The sequence below is a fragment of the Bactrocera oleae genome, chromosome 3, assembly GCF_042242935.1.
Source record: "Bactrocera oleae isolate idBacOlea1 chromosome 3, idBacOlea1, whole genome shotgun sequence".
NCBI classification, from domain to species: domain Eukaryota; kingdom Metazoa; phylum Arthropoda; class Insecta; order Diptera; family Tephritidae; genus Bactrocera; species Bactrocera oleae.
Genome location: NC_091537.1, coordinates 93,920,842 through 93,936,087, shown reverse-complemented (window position 1 = coordinate 93,936,087; position 15,246 = coordinate 93,920,842). Strand labels below are relative to the sequence as shown.

General features: G+C 34.3%; 1 protein-coding gene across 4 annotated transcripts; it reads right to left on the bottom strand.

Annotated features, from left to right (window-relative positions):
- Positions 1-3,468: 3,468 nt before the first annotated feature.
- On the bottom strand, positions 3,469-10,883 carry BicC (protein bicaudal C). 4 transcript variants are annotated; one of them, XM_036360142.2, is made up of 14 exons: positions 10,276-10,883; positions 9,309-9,598; positions 7,511-7,949; positions 7,393-7,442; positions 7,252-7,321; positions 7,111-7,190; positions 6,706-7,032; positions 6,516-6,641; positions 6,311-6,421; positions 6,147-6,254; positions 5,920-6,082; positions 5,044-5,849; positions 4,634-4,985; positions 3,469-4,549 (listed from the first exon to the last, which is right to left on the bottom strand). In XM_036360142.2, the coding sequence occupies exons 3-14, from the start codon at positions 7,782-7,784 to the stop codon at positions 4,299-4,301; spliced, it is 2,718 nt and encodes a 905-aa protein (XP_036216035.2). In that variant the 5' UTR covers positions 7,785-7,949; positions 9,309-9,598; positions 10,276-10,883; the 3' UTR covers positions 3,469-4,298. The 4 variants fall into 4 exon arrangements, with proteins under 4 accessions (XP_036216035.2, XP_036216036.2, XP_036216038.2 ...); XM_036360143.2 differs by lacking the exon at positions 9,309-9,598; XM_036360145.2 differs by lacking the exon at positions 10,276-10,883 and having other exon boundaries at positions 6,311-6,415; positions 9,309-9,676.
- Positions 10,884-15,246: the final 4,363 nt, after the last annotated feature.

Genomic DNA, 15,246 nt, shown 5'->3' with positions numbered 1-15,246 from the left:
TTTAGGAGTATTGAATTAAAAATGGCTGAGCTTGTAAAATTTTAAATGTGTAGCTTCTATAGGGGTTATATCCACTTGCAAATTAGTAGAACGCGTTTTTATATATATATTTTTTTTTTTTGAAGAGACATCATAGTTAATTCATAAATAAAAATAATGTAAATTTACAGAATTTAAGGGGTTACATGGGTTTCACGGCTTCAAAAAATATATTTTCTATATTGTCTTATTTACTTCTAGAACATCTCTGGCATATTGTCTTAAATTCACAAGTTGATCCGAGTAAAAGTTTTGGAGATACAGCCTTCAAAAGTTGCGCGCTCGTCGTCAGCTATATATAGTCTATTAAAACTTTAAACGCATTTTTATTGAAACTGTGTTTTCACAGTCGGCAGTCAAGATTTCTTGCGAACTACTCAACCGATTTTAATAAAATTTTACAAAGGTCTTGAAGATATAAAAGGTCTGCAACGAACGATTTTTTTTTTAATTCCAACTATTTAAAACAAACAAAAAAAAAATAACGAGAAAATTTCACCAAAAAAAATATTTTTTTATTATTTATTTATTTTTATTCCTTTGTCCAATAGCTAGTTTATGAACTTAATTAAAACACGCATTTTTTCGTTTTACTGTTGATCACCCTGTAAAAAGTTGTGCTTTCAACGCGGCAGCACCTTTTTGCCGGGGCCCTGCCTAAAATGACGTCGTAATGGCCGAGTTTTTAATATTTTCTTTTGAAAATTCTTAAAAATTTTTGTAATAAAAATAATTGTAATGTAAATAAGAAAATCTTTGCATAAAATATTTCATTTCTCATATGAAAAAAAAAATTATTGAAAACAGGCCGTTTTTGGCTCGATGAAACCTGTAACCTTTTAATGTACTTTAATAACCGAAATTTTATATAGAAAAATCTTGGATTTCCTTGGAGGACTTCACCAGGAGGACTTCCTCCAATAAGATGTTTACCGGTGAGGCAGATCCTTTGGCTTAAAATCATCTCAAATTCGAAAACCAAAAAAAATTATTATTACCATAGATGAATACAGACACTGATTGAAGGAGTAGTCAAAATTTTGATTTTCGTCAAAGTGCTGGTTAACAACGAAATAAATCGATTTTTGTGAAAAAATTTACCCTCCAGAAGTCTAAAAAATCTTCGAAAATTAACTGACAAATATACCATATCTTAGAAGTCGATCGGTTCAACCATTTTGGAAACATTTGCTTCGCCAACTCCGAAAACTATGAGCTTTCGAAAAAAATCGATTTTTGCTAATTTTTTTTTGTTACTAATTATTTTTTAAATGAACAATTTTCATTTTCGTAATTTAACAGATTTCAACACGAAATTTTGAGAGCATATTCTTGAAACATGTATCTTTTTGAATATGCAGGAAAAAAACGATTTTTTTGATATCACAATTAAACTTATTTATAAAATTCTAACAAATACGCTCATATCTCCGAAACTATTTGCCAGTACTACTTCAAATACTTTTACATTCGATATATATATGCAAAACAAAATTTTCTTGAAACTCGCAAGTATATATAACCTTTTAAGCTTATGTTTAAATTAAATTTTAAGTTATAGCATTATGTCACCTGTCATAAAAGAAGAATATTGGCATACTCATGAACGCCATGTTGTGTGCTACCATTAAAAAAAAAAAAACCAAAAATTGTATAAAAAATATCGGTATAATACTAAAAGAAGTACATGAACAATAAAAAATGAAAATTGTGCAACACATAAGATATATTATTGAGTAATGCTAAAACTAAAAGAGACTATAAATATATAATATAATAAAAATCATGGTAAGCTATTAAGATAGACCCACGCACGCATATAAATATATATATACATATACATATACAAGAGTGCATAAGTTAATCATATCCTATAAAACAGGACATGGATAAACATGTGCAAGCAAAGGAGAATTGTATGTACATACATATACATATGCATACATATGTATATGTGCGATCAAGGCTATGTAAAGTGTAATGTATTGGCTAATTTATACCCTAGTTATTATGTATGTATGTATGTAGCACATATATATACAGCCATTACTACACTGTAAGTCATAATATAAATTTTTAAGTTTATTACAATAATAGCAAAAACATTATAATAAATGTTAACGAACAGTCTTATGTTTGTTTAGGTTTAAATAAACTAAAAACTAAGTAACAAAATAAATATGTGAATAAAGAATTACACATTACGCTGTTGTGCCGTTATTTCTTCGTTACGGGCTGTAACTTGTTTGTAATACTACATAAGGTGCCTAAAATTGAATTGAAAAGCATTATTTGGCGGAGTTGCATTTATTGTTTAAAATGCATAACAACGTAACATCAAAATATTCGAAATTGAGTTTTTTTAATGATTACACGACATCAAAACATATATTACTGTGACCAAAAAGTAAGATGCTTTTTCCAGTTCTCTAAACAGTCGGAATATTCTTTTTTCAGTATAGCCTTAAAGGCTTTCTTCGGTTCGGTTTTTATCTCCCCAATAATTTCAAAACGGCATCCCCGCATTGACATTTTGAATTGAGCTGAGTAGCCAGAACTCACGTAACGGCGCGGTTGCGAAACGGTATGAGTCGAGTTTTTGGCAAACAAAATCAACCAATGTAAAAATCGAAAAATTCACTTTTTGTTGTTTACAAAAACACGTGTCACTCGGAGATAATGAAGTCTTTGGACAAAGAGCTAAGCGTCTGGCAAATGTTATAGACAGTCCTACCAACCAAGAAAAATAATTTACCAGCCTTGCTGATGCCCGAGAGTTTTATGTAAATGACAATTTCAAAAACAAAAAACAAATTTGAATTAAAATAGTCAAATTCCACCGTCAATATCTTTTAAATGGATGAGTTTACGAAAAAACCGTAAGCGACCATTTTGTAGAGCATTCAATTTCCTACAAAATATGTTTTCAAGTAGTTGGAAGCGAGACATATATTACTATCTGATGATAAGCAACAAGACTTTCCCGTAAAAATTATGAGCTCATACTTGGAGAAACTTTCTTAAAGGTGTCTATCAACCAATTTTTCAGAGTAAGAAGCCAAAATTTGTTTCAATCGTTTTTTTACCCAACCTAATGCGTGGTTTCTTTTTCATACCGTATTTGTTTCGCCTTTGTAAACGTATGAAATTTGCAATTTTGCATTTTAGGTGACGATATAGAGCTAATATTCTAAGTAAAATAATTAAAGACAACAGATTCTAATGCGGCGCAATTATTCATTTATTTGATTTTGGTTGGACGAAGTTATGATGTTCATAATTACTTTCAGTGGGGTTTATTTCTTTAAATATTTTTGAGAAAATTTTCGTATTTTTAGTTTATCTGTTATCTTTTTTTTTTGCATATATTTTCAATAATTTTTCTTAGTTTTATGCAAACTTTTCGCACTCAATTTCACTTGGACTAACTTTAATTTTTTAATTCACTTTGTTATATAATATCATGTTGGTTTTTTTTTTTTCTTTTTCGGTTGTATAAATTTCGATTATTAGTTAAATACTATGACAACACACAAGTTAGGCATGCAAAATTTCATAATAATTATATAAATACATTTTTTTTTATGTTTCATCTTCTTTTGGGGTTTTAACATTTTTCTGTGTTTTTCTAACTACTCAATAAATATTCAAATAATTAATAAATAGAAAAATAATAAATATAAAACGATTGTAAAGTAAAATAAGACCGCTTTTAATACGTCTCAACAGCGCTGCTGCATATATTCCAGCAAAATGGGCGTGGGCGAGTGATTGGGCAACTTGATTCTTAGCTTTCAATTTATTCTGCCTACAAATACGAGTATAAGTCAAGAAGAATCCTTTCTGTTTCACATTCTTCGCTTGAAAGGACGCTTAAATGTCCCGCAGTTAAGTTTTGATTGAACAGTCACTGAATCAATTACACTCGAGCGCCATTTTGCATATTCACTTTGTATTCATTTGCCTAACACATGCCGTCATTTGCTCAGTGTCGTTAGTTGGACGTTTAAATGTTAAAAAGGCGTGGTTGTTATCGGCAATGCAGTTTCAAGTGTAGAATGATTAAAGTAAAGAAGCTTACAAATTACAGATTAGCATGCAAACTAATTCTAGAGAAGCATTGTAATAAATATTTTAATTCTAAATATGGAATGGTATGACCTGGGCACTCTTCGAGCGTTTCTAATTTATATATAATTTGAAATTATTTCACATTTTGTTATACAAAAAAAATTTTTTTTTTCTAATTGAGCTTTGCTCTACCATTGATTTGACGGACGCCGCTCGGCACCTGGTGCGGCTGAGCCGGAGAAGCGTGGCGATGAGTTGTTCGATTGCGCTGCCGAAATAATGGGCATGGCTGCCTGAGTGGCCTCATTGGCTTGCAAAGTGTTAATCGCCAAGAGCAGCTTTCGGCGCGCACCGAAAGCGGTTATGCCCAATTCCAGTAAATTCTCCTCATTTAAGGTAGTGAACATTTCAAGATCAATTTCATTGGTTACGAAGGTCTCTAAAAGTGTTAGATATTAAAAAAAAAAAATTAAAATACAATTGTACTTTGTCCTTAATCAAATTTTGAATAGAAAAGGCTTACTTATATAGTGCTCCAAGCCAAGGCTTGTCAAAAGCGTATGTATGTCCTTATGTTGGGACAACTTAAGTCGCCGATTTGTCGGGGTAGCATCCATCAAGCCAACTGTAACACCTAGCGCATAAGGAGATATCGGTGCACCGCTTGCACCAGCGCCACCGTTAAAGTTCATGCCGTGCACGTTGCGAGGCCATAAATTGTCGTCGACACTCTCTATAACGCCCGGCGAAGTGCGGCTCAAAGCCATGCCAGCCCAATTCGGGGTAGGCGTACGCAATTCGCCGCTTATCGGTGGGCGCTCCATTGCTTTGAATCCCATGGCGCGCTTCATATCGAAATCAAAGACGCGATTTTGCTATAATTGAAATTATGAACGGCTGTGGAAGCAACAATTATATTTACTATAAACATACCTTCAATTCGTAATGCAAGTTGCGGTAACTCTCGGCACTGCCTGGCAAAAGCGGTCCGCCAAGCGGGCCAGAAGCTCCTAACCCCAATAAGACGCCGTCACTTGAGCGCCGACCCACACGTCCACAGCCAGCTTCGCTGCTATAGGTTGAGTCGGGCGAGTACTGGCCACGCGAGTTCAACTCACAATTTGGCGCCACCAATCGATTACTGCCTCCTCCACCGCCGCCGTTAGTGCCTCCACCATAGGGTGGATAAACTTGTTCCAAGGAATTTGTACTACTGCTGAAGCTCTGGTAGCCGCTGGTGTTGTGACAGCTATTGCGCGGCGATATTTGTTGCTGTTGATGCAAATTGATCTGCTGAGTGCGCTGTGGCGGAGCATTCGGCGAGTTTACTTGCAAGTAATTATTACTGTGGTTCGGCAGCTGGCGATTAAAGCTGTTGTTGTGCATTGTCACGTACTTTTGAGTGGGTGGACAGACGTTAGTTGGTGTGCAAACACCAAAGCCCGGCGGATATGATTTGCTGTTGTTATTGCTATCGTTTCTGTTGTTGTTGTTGACCAATAAATTATTGTTGTTATTTAGTTGGCTATTGATGCCATACGGTGACATCTGCAGTTGCGCCGTTAGCAGGCTAGGTGTCTTGGGGCTATCCGGGTAGCCAGCCAGCAGTGAAGTCAACATCGTGCGATAGCTAATATTTAGCTCATTATCTCTCGGCGCGAAATAGCTCTCTGGAATAGCCGCTTGTAAAAGTGGCGTGCTGAGATGCAAAATCTCCTGACGCGCTTCGTAAATTTTGTCTATCACAAAAACAATTACGGTATTAGAGAGACATTTTGAAAACTGGATTAATAGAAAAATGTTGCCTACCAATAAATTTCTCGACACCCTTCACAACAATGGCCAAAGTGCTTTGTCTTTGCTTTTGACGCAATGAAATGTAGACGCCATATTTTGTGCTGAGGCCTATTATTTCAGAGGCATTGTTTTGACTGTCCGGAAAATCAAAAATCAAGGCTATTGGCAGGTTACCCTTTATAGAAAGTGGGTCAAAAGTGAGTTGGAGGTTGAAAAGATATCTTTTTTTTCTTACTTACAAGCAATTGTTGGCGTGCTTTATAGACGCCGGCGATAGTTCCAGTAATGGTCACTTGAGATTTTTTTAAAGGTTTAACATTCAAGTCCGAGAGATCAGGAAAAATAATCTATAAATAGAAGACTTTCAAGCATTTCCAACAACCGGTGTACCACAAATGCTCACCTTAGTCTTCGTACGCTCCATGATTCCTAACAAATTCGAGTTATTTTTGCCCTTAACAATTTCATGATGCTGTGGCGATATCTCCAACTGCATCTGCACCAGAATCTGGTTCTGCAGAAATATAAAAGACAGTTTTTGAACACCAAAAAAAAAAACAAAAAAAAAAGTCAAGTTATATACAGTCATATATATGATCTGAACTCACAGCTATATTTTCGCAAGAGAAATTAATTAACAACTGTGTTGCATCCTGTACTTTAGTGGCCTCCTTTTCAGAACCCTTGACCAGCACCAACGAAGAATGGAGTTTAGGACGAGACGAAAAGATAACCTGAAGGATAACATATTAGAGTTTACCATTTGCAGAGACCATTTGCCTGCCGTTGATCACTCACTTGCACATTATACTTTGTTTCGACCATCTTTACGTAAGGTGTATCATGATCGGGCTGTGGGCGACCCGGAGCTAAGATGGGCAATTCAAATGAGATTAGCAATGGCGTTGAGAGGCGAACCAAAGCGCGTGCACGCTCAACACCCTCAAGCGATCCGCATAGGGAAACCTGATTTGATTTCTCCGTTGGATTCGAACGATTCGAATCAGGAAAATGTATATGTGTTGCAGTATCTTCCATAATACGCTTTATATTATTGCCGCCACGTCCAATAATATATGAGTGATCTGTATAGGATACATCCATTTTCATAATTACGCGAGTGCCCTAAGAAAGGTAGAGTAGTGTTAATACGATAGCGGTAAACTAATTTTATAAAAATTCAAATCATTTCAGAAATCATACTCTTGAATCCAAATTTGCCAGCACACGCTCTTTGGCCTTTTGTACTTCCTCGGCACGTCCAAGAATGCGAACATGGGGATCTAGGATGATATTTTTCAAATTTATATATGCTTTTTCCAAAATTTTTATACTGATTTTTACCCTTTTTGCTTTTAGCGCCAATTTTGAGGCGGCACGGCCAGCTAATGTAGGTCTCAGTGGACTTCATAACCTAAAATGCATACGAAATTTTGACTCAGAAAGTAAATCACCCCAACACATATAACTAAAGTTTCAGCTTACACTCTCGAAGAAATATTCAGCGCCATTCATGCCCTCAACCATACTATCTTCTATAAGCAAAAGCAAAATGAGGTTAGTTAACTTCAGCTTTTTTCGTTCTTGTTTTCCGTTCACTCACCCTTCAGCATTTGTTCTAACTTTTGACGATCGACTTTGAAACGCTCCGTATGTAAGTCATCTGGATTGGCTACGCCCAATTTCAATGCAATTGCCCTGATATCACTCCAATCACTATCTGCCGATGAAATTTCACTTTGTGTTTCACTCGGTGCTCCACTAGATGGCGCGCCCATCGACTGTGGTGCGCTCGAAGTTGCTGGCGCTATGGTAGTTATTCCGCCTGTCGCGTTGGGATAAAGGAGCTTGTTGATTTGTGCACAGGATAACATCATGTTGTTGTTGTTTTAACGATATTATGCCGATATATATAGGAAACAGGACTAATTTGCGGAATCAGTATATAGATTTTTGTTGTATTTAGCAATTCTCATGAATTGTCCGAAAAGTTCAGTTATCAGTCTGGCAATTAAGATATTTGTACGAAGTAGAGATCTTTACTGGAATATAAATTACTTAATGAGTTATAATATAAAAAAATGTCAGTTTTTGCAAGTGAATGATATGTAAGGTCAAGGTCAAGAATCGAAAATGGCACACGCCTACCACGACAGCCATAAAAGTATTAAGTTGGATGAACAATGCTTCAAAAACAACCAATTTATAAAAATAAGCCGCAGCTATATACACTTCACTAATGAAAAAGTTTCCATAGAAGGTCCTGATTTTGTTCGGTCAGTTTGCATGGAGGATATATCCTATAGTGGTCCGATCTGAACACTTTCGGGGGCTGTAGCATTGGCTTGAACAATATTCACGCGATAATCCATGCCAAATTTCCTGACGACATCTCATCAAATGAAAAAGCTCTCCAATCGAAAGGAATGTGTGCAAAAATTCAAATCGATTTCTTAAAAACTGAGGGCTAGTTTGCGTATATGTAGACAGAAAGGCAGACATGTAGACGTAGAGACGAATATCGGCACTGATTATTTATATAAATACATATCTATTTTCTAGGATTTCCAACGTTTCCTTCTAAATGTTACAAACTCCGTGGTAAAGTTAACATACCCTGTTCAGGGTATCAAATGAAAAATTTTTTAGCTTATAACTTATTCTGAATTTGCAAAATAGCATTCAATGCAAGGTTATTGCCAGCACTGTACTTTTCATATTTTTCTCTTCGTACCTACGCATACAAGTATTTCCTCAAGTCTTATATGTATTTATATAATATTACATATTGAAATTTCGCGAATAAAAATATATCTTTTAAATCTCTTTGAATCTGAAAATGTAAACCACATTTGGTATTTTCCAAAGCAAATATAGCAAAACCTAGTAGTTCTTTATGATATACATACCATATTTTAGGATTTCAGGCCTCAACAACACTTTGTCCAACAATTTATGTATTATATAAAATTATTTAACTGCACCTTCAAAATGGTGGACTTAATGCAAAGCCATGTGTTGTTCCTTTATAGTTTCCTATCTTATATGCAGTTTAGGGTGCGAAAGCCTAACTGTCTGTTTTTCAATAATTTTCACAAATTTTGTCAATTTTAGCGCCTAAAAAAGGGTTGTCACTTAGAAATTAGCTACAGAAGAATATATTTGCTGTTGAAAGATTTTAATTGTCGTACGTGGAAATGTCTACTAAGTCTGACAGCAAATCGGATGCTCAGCCATAATCTAATTGGAAATTTCACATTTATATATGTAAATATGTGCGATTTCCAGTCGATGACCGCTAATTCCTGCAATATTTTCGCGCCTTAACAATTGGCAATACCATACATGCAATAATCTATTGGAACTTGGGAAAAAAATTTGCAGTAATTCATTTAACTTACGTCTTCAGATTTATTTAAAAATTCTTCGTTTTGTTCACTTTACAGCAAATAAATGCTGTAAATCCAGAAAATATACTTGCGGCAAATACGGCAGCAGCCCGTCGTCTATTACCGTCGGCAGCCAAAAGTCCAAAGGAAAGTCAAAAGCGAATATCAGCGAAATTTCTTTCAACCGCATTTAGACAAAGTCGTTGGCAAAATTTCTTTGCTGCTTTGAAATTTTGTTGTTCAAAGTTTTTTCGGCATAAAAATTCGGTTGCGAAAAATGTTACGTGAAAGTCTATAATTTTCTATATTTCATATAAGAAATAAACAAGTTATTTAGACACGGTCAGTAAAAATTTTTGAAAAAATTATATTTAATATATATTCCCAGACAAGCTTGAGGAACATACAAAAGCAACTGAGGGACGGTTGGACAATCAAAATAATTTTAAGTTCGAATAGGTGAGCGCTTAGCGAGCTGAAACAGCAACAATAGCAATCCCTATAAAAAGTAACTCAAAGGACCCGAATCATATTTACGTGAGGTGTAAAAACATCTTCAAATAGTTGTTGTCACGGGTAGGAGAAGTACAGCGGTCATTGAACTAGACGGCGGTCGAGTGGTGAAAACTGCCGGTTAATAAAATCAATTAAAATCCAAACAAGTGTGGTAATTTTTTGTTATTCCTTTTTAATATAGGCGAGTATTTCCACACATAAGCAACATAAATAGTAATGTTGCTGCAGCATTTGTTGCGAAACAATTTTACAATTTAAATTCGGTATAGAGTCTTAACAGGGGCGATCGCAGTAGTTCGGAGTACTTAACAGCGAAGGCTTGCTCTCAAAGTCTGCTCAATGAAATTCCCAAATACCAATGGCTCACTTATTTTATTAAATGTGATCGGTCCAAAAAAAATTACAATATATTTTTCATTTTACACACATTTTCACAACACTTTTAGCTGTTTTTAACACTCACCTCGATCGAACACTTTTTAATAAAGGATTTTTTTAAACGACGCAATCGCGGGAACTCAATAATTAATTAACAAATTAACAAACATTAATCGAATATATTTACTTTTTTACTTAATCACAATTGTAAAATGTTGCACAGGAAAAATGATCGGCACGTGGAATTATCTTAAACATATAGTTACTTCGTTATACTTGCAATTTACGTTAAATTAATTTCGCAATTAAATTTTGTCAATTGGTCAGTAAAAAATTGAGAATCGTCAACAGAGGGAAGCAAGTAATTTTATTCAATGAAAAAGTCACTTCTTCCAAAAAATGTGGTTGAAAAATTACATAACGCGTACCGTGGTCGGAATTTTTTGAAAACACAGAAAACAGGGGCTTAGAACAGTCGTAGTCGAAAAAATTTAACACAATTTGAAGAAATTAACAGTTTTGTAAAACAATTTATTTAACATTCCCAATAAGTAAAATAATAAACTTTTAGCACGCAGGACAAAATTCAGGCGTTCGATTTTTTCATGTATTCTCTTTGGAGTTTCTTATAGTTAGCTGTAGTTTGAGTTTTGGCGCGTAATTTGGCGTACGTCGTGTAGAGTGGAGCGAGTGCGTGAAGTGACTGAGCGACCTGTTTGACTTTTGAAGGGCATTCTATCAACAATAACAAATATTTTACTTCTGGACCATGTGATTATTAATTGATGAGTCGCTAAAAACTTTGGAATTCATGAATGCAATAACAATCGTTACCACTGGTTGTTTTGCCCATAATTGAAACGGTACTCAAATACAGTGTTTAGAAATCATAGCGAAATATCCATGAGTAAAAACAAAATAAAACTGAGAAAAATATTTCTATCAATGTAGTATGATATAGTGTTGCACATTTTTTTTATAATTTTTAAATAACAGTCTTCACATAAAAACATATAGAACTGTATCCATGAGTTAGATAGGTATATAAAGGAATTAAATGATTACAATCTCATATTATTATAAAGAAAAAACAACAGAAACAATAAATAATAAATAGGTTTTTAAAGCTAATGACAAATTTAGTTTAAAAAGGAATACTTTATAAGAGAACAGCTAACAGTTTAGCCAATAGTTTAACAACAAAACTTTTGATTTGTAGCACTCAGAGTTTTCTTTTTTAATTTCAACATGATATGAGAGGAGGCATTAAGCTTGATTATGATTTCTTCTGTGAGTATCTTAATTAAAAGTATGCAAAAAGCAATAAGGTTCACATTTTTCCAATCGAATACTATGACAAAATATCATAGTGTTGCGTTCTACAAAGCAAAATCGTTTATTTAAATTTTATACTACGATAGAAAAAGTATGAAATGTTGCCAAAATTTTAGAACTTTTATTCTACAGATAACGGCAGTAATATAGTTCAAGCGGTCGAATATATCGACGGGCTAAGAAAGTTATGTTAGATAATCATCAGATCAGTATAAAAGAGATTCCAATATCCCCAGCACTTCTTATGGATTGACTCAACACACTTCGGTTGGGTTGAAGCTTTGAGTGTAAAGAAAAGGGCGCAAATTAGATGCTGATCACATTTCTAGCCAATTGCCTTTGAAACTCAAATATATTCTGTTTGAAAAACTTACTGAAGAATCTAAATATTATCCTGATGGAGCTCTATTATTAGAATTTAAATAAAATATTTTGAAGGTGAAAAACAAATAAGGCAAATCAGTTGGTATGTACTGCGGTATACGTTTTTAATGCGATTTTAATGCGCCACGTTGAAAACTGCAGCCTAAAGAAAGTATAAGCATTCTTCTAAGTACCATTTTCTTGACATACTCGTACTGTATATGATCTTTGTGGCATATTCATTCTCAAGCCAAGTTTCATTTCCATATTTTTTATTAATATGTTCTTTGTCGAATGTGTTGGCATGCACTGATATTTCTCTAAGAATAACCTATGAAAGGTATAATTGTATTGAGGTTGTAATTGCATTACAAAAGGAAAATATTAAAGTTTAAAAACAATTTTCTAAGATACTCTGTAGAAGTAAGATTATTTATTCGAAAATATATACTCGTACATACATGCAACATCTATGAGGTTTCCGTAATACCATATATATAATAAGATAGGTTAGTCCTGTAGGCTCGTGAGCCACGCATAGACTAGTAGATCTACAAAAATTTATTTTGGTAACTATTTAGCAGAAAATTGAAAACTCCAAATGTGAGACTTCATTTTCTTTCCAGACTCAAATAGCGTAAACACGTCTGTAAAGAAGAATGTGAGGGGGAAACCTTCAGAAACTTTCTCAATCATTGTCCAGCTTTAGCAAAACTGAAACAAAAGAATTTATACGGGTCTGGTGCAAACATGAAAAATATGTAATACTTATTGCCATAATACTGCAACTATCCTGAACAAATTTTCAAAAATCTACCAAGATTGAAATAATGTAGTGAATTTCTGATAACGGTAAACGGTATACTGTGAATAGATTTAAATGTTTAAGGCTTTTCAAATTTGCTAATCTGATCAAAGGGCAAATGAGCATGTAAAAATATATGAATATGTTGACATAGTAGAGAAATTAGTAGAAGAGAAAGCTGTGAATTGGGTCAGAAACTACACTACTACACTAAAAACAACAAATATGCATATTAGCGAGTTATAGACTTTTATTGCCTATGTTATGTTATGCTTGAAACTTTCGTCATTAAGCAACATCGTGTGTCTAAAAGTTTTACGTCAGGCATTTTGTTAAACTTTAATGGAAATTTAATTATGTTAACTGCTTATTTTTCACGCTGCAGTGGACAGAAAAGCTTTGCTTGTCGCAATAGACTGGGATTGCTCATTAAATAACCACTCGCCACTTGTAAATGTGCAAACTGTGTAATTATATGGTGCATATACTAAGAAAGCACATACATGCCATTTGGATTTTGCAACAGAAACTAAAATAGGCTGGTAGAGATATGAATATTTTCGTGTGTGAATGCACTGGCGATGTGCTTAAATGCTTAACCTCATTTCTGCGCTTACATTGGTATGCATGTACATATGTGTATGATTTATATAAAACGCGTAAATTGAAAGCATAATTTAGTACTGCTGGCAATTGCGCAACTTTTATATGCGACTTCTGCATAAAGCAAATTTATGCCAAAATTTTAAAAATCATTTGAAGTCGCACACAAATCTATATAAATATATATGCATCAAATACATAAATAAAATTGCAAAGCAAAGTAGACAATACAAATTCCATAAATAAATATCCACACACGACGCTTTGGCATTAGACAAAATGGCAAAAATGTGATTTACAATTTCAGCCTGCGGACCTTTGGACAACTGACGCCAGCCAACAGCACAGACGGACACACAAAAGCGAGCAGAAGTCGTCCAGCCTGACTGGAAGCCAAGTTTCTTAAACGGAATGTGGGCATAACTACGTTACTCGAACACACATGCAAGCGTTCGGCATAATGATTCGAGTCCGAAGACTCAAATGAGCTGGATCCTCTTGGCATTAATTGCAGCGGCTGGCAAGAAATTATAAGATTAGCGAATATGAAATTTTATACACACAAATGGAAGTAGTTTCTTGCACTTACATACAACAACTAAAGTATAATGCACCTACGAACAACAAAAGCGTACACTCATGACCACCATCAGTTACTAATATTGAGTCTGCATACAATATTTGTTATATGTGCTACATATGCACTCAAGCACAAATGCAATAATAAAATACCTAAGCACAAGGGCTAAGAATTTGAAAAATTCATTATATTACCACATCTAATTTAAAACGAATGCTGACCATTACTGCCTAATACCAATGTATGTTCTTGGCGTCCTGGACGACGTCCCTGATTAAGGGTGCACAACGAAAAACAAATCAACTATCGCGATACATATGTGGATGTAAATATAAGAACTATTATTATATTGGAGAGTTATTTGATCCGAACAATTTCTTCGGATATTGCATTATTCTCTTAGGTAATAGTCCATTCCAAATTTCGTGAATATATCTCGTCAAATGAAAAACTTTTCCATGCAAGCACTTCATTCCGAGCGTTCAGTATGTATGACAGCTATATGCTATAGTGGTCCGATATCGACGATTCCGACAAATGAGAAGCTTTATAAGGAGAAACGAACGTACGCAAAATTTCAGATCGATATCTCAAAAACTGAGGGACTAGTTCGCGTATATACAAACAGACGGACATGGCTAAATCGACTCAGCTCGTCATGCAGATCATTTACATACACATTATATAGGGTCTTGAACATTTCCTTCTGGGTGTTACAAAATTTGTGGCAAACTTAAATCAGGGTATAAAAATAGCATTTTTTATGAAGATTTTTTAATAATACCCAGAATCTCAAAGGATGAGAGCGAGCTATGCAAAAATTGCTTGCACATTTACTTTTGCAAAAGGAAAGAGCACGTGCGCCATCTGTTGGTATTATTTAGTAATAAGGACTATAGCGAAAGCAGTTACCGGATATAGATATTATGGTGGAAGCAGAGAATGTTAATAAATAGAAAAGGCGCAAACAGAGAAGTTCAAATCCTAACAGATATTTTTATATACTCCTTTTTTATTTTTATAACTCTTTTTTATTAAATGATATTTGAATTCTATTTTCATTTTATTTCCCTCATTATTTATATTTTTTTGTCAGAAGTAAATTACTTTCGTTTATATTATTTCAATTTTTGTTTATGCGCATACCAAAGAACATCTGTGCATATGTATGTACCTATATACATTTTGCTTAGAGAGTGGTGTAGTTCGTTGCGAAAATTGATAGGATGGTGAAATTTTATTTTCGAACTTGCGCGTTTTCGATGTTCCTTCATCGTAATTACATTTTAGTACAGCTAACACTTGCGCTTTCTCTTTTCATTAAGAATGAAAAACATGAAAATACTCGCAAATTAATATGGAGGCTCTCA

What these genes read in the sequence shown, in the direction of transcription:
- BicC (XM_036360142.2), bottom strand. Translation starts at nt 7,784, where the DNA reads ATGATGTTATCCTGTGCACAAATCAACAAGCTCCTTTATCCCAACGCG. An exon ending in TGGCGCTAAAAGCAAAAAGG is followed by an intron (nt 7,191 to 7,251) that starts GTAAAAATCAGT and finishes ATATCATCCTAG; the next exon opens with ATCCCCATGTTCGCATTCTT. An exon ending in GGGTGTCGAGAAATTTATTG is followed by an intron (nt 5,850 to 5,919) that starts GTAGGCAACATT and finishes TTTTTGTGATAG; the next exon opens with ACAAAATTTACGAAGCGCGT.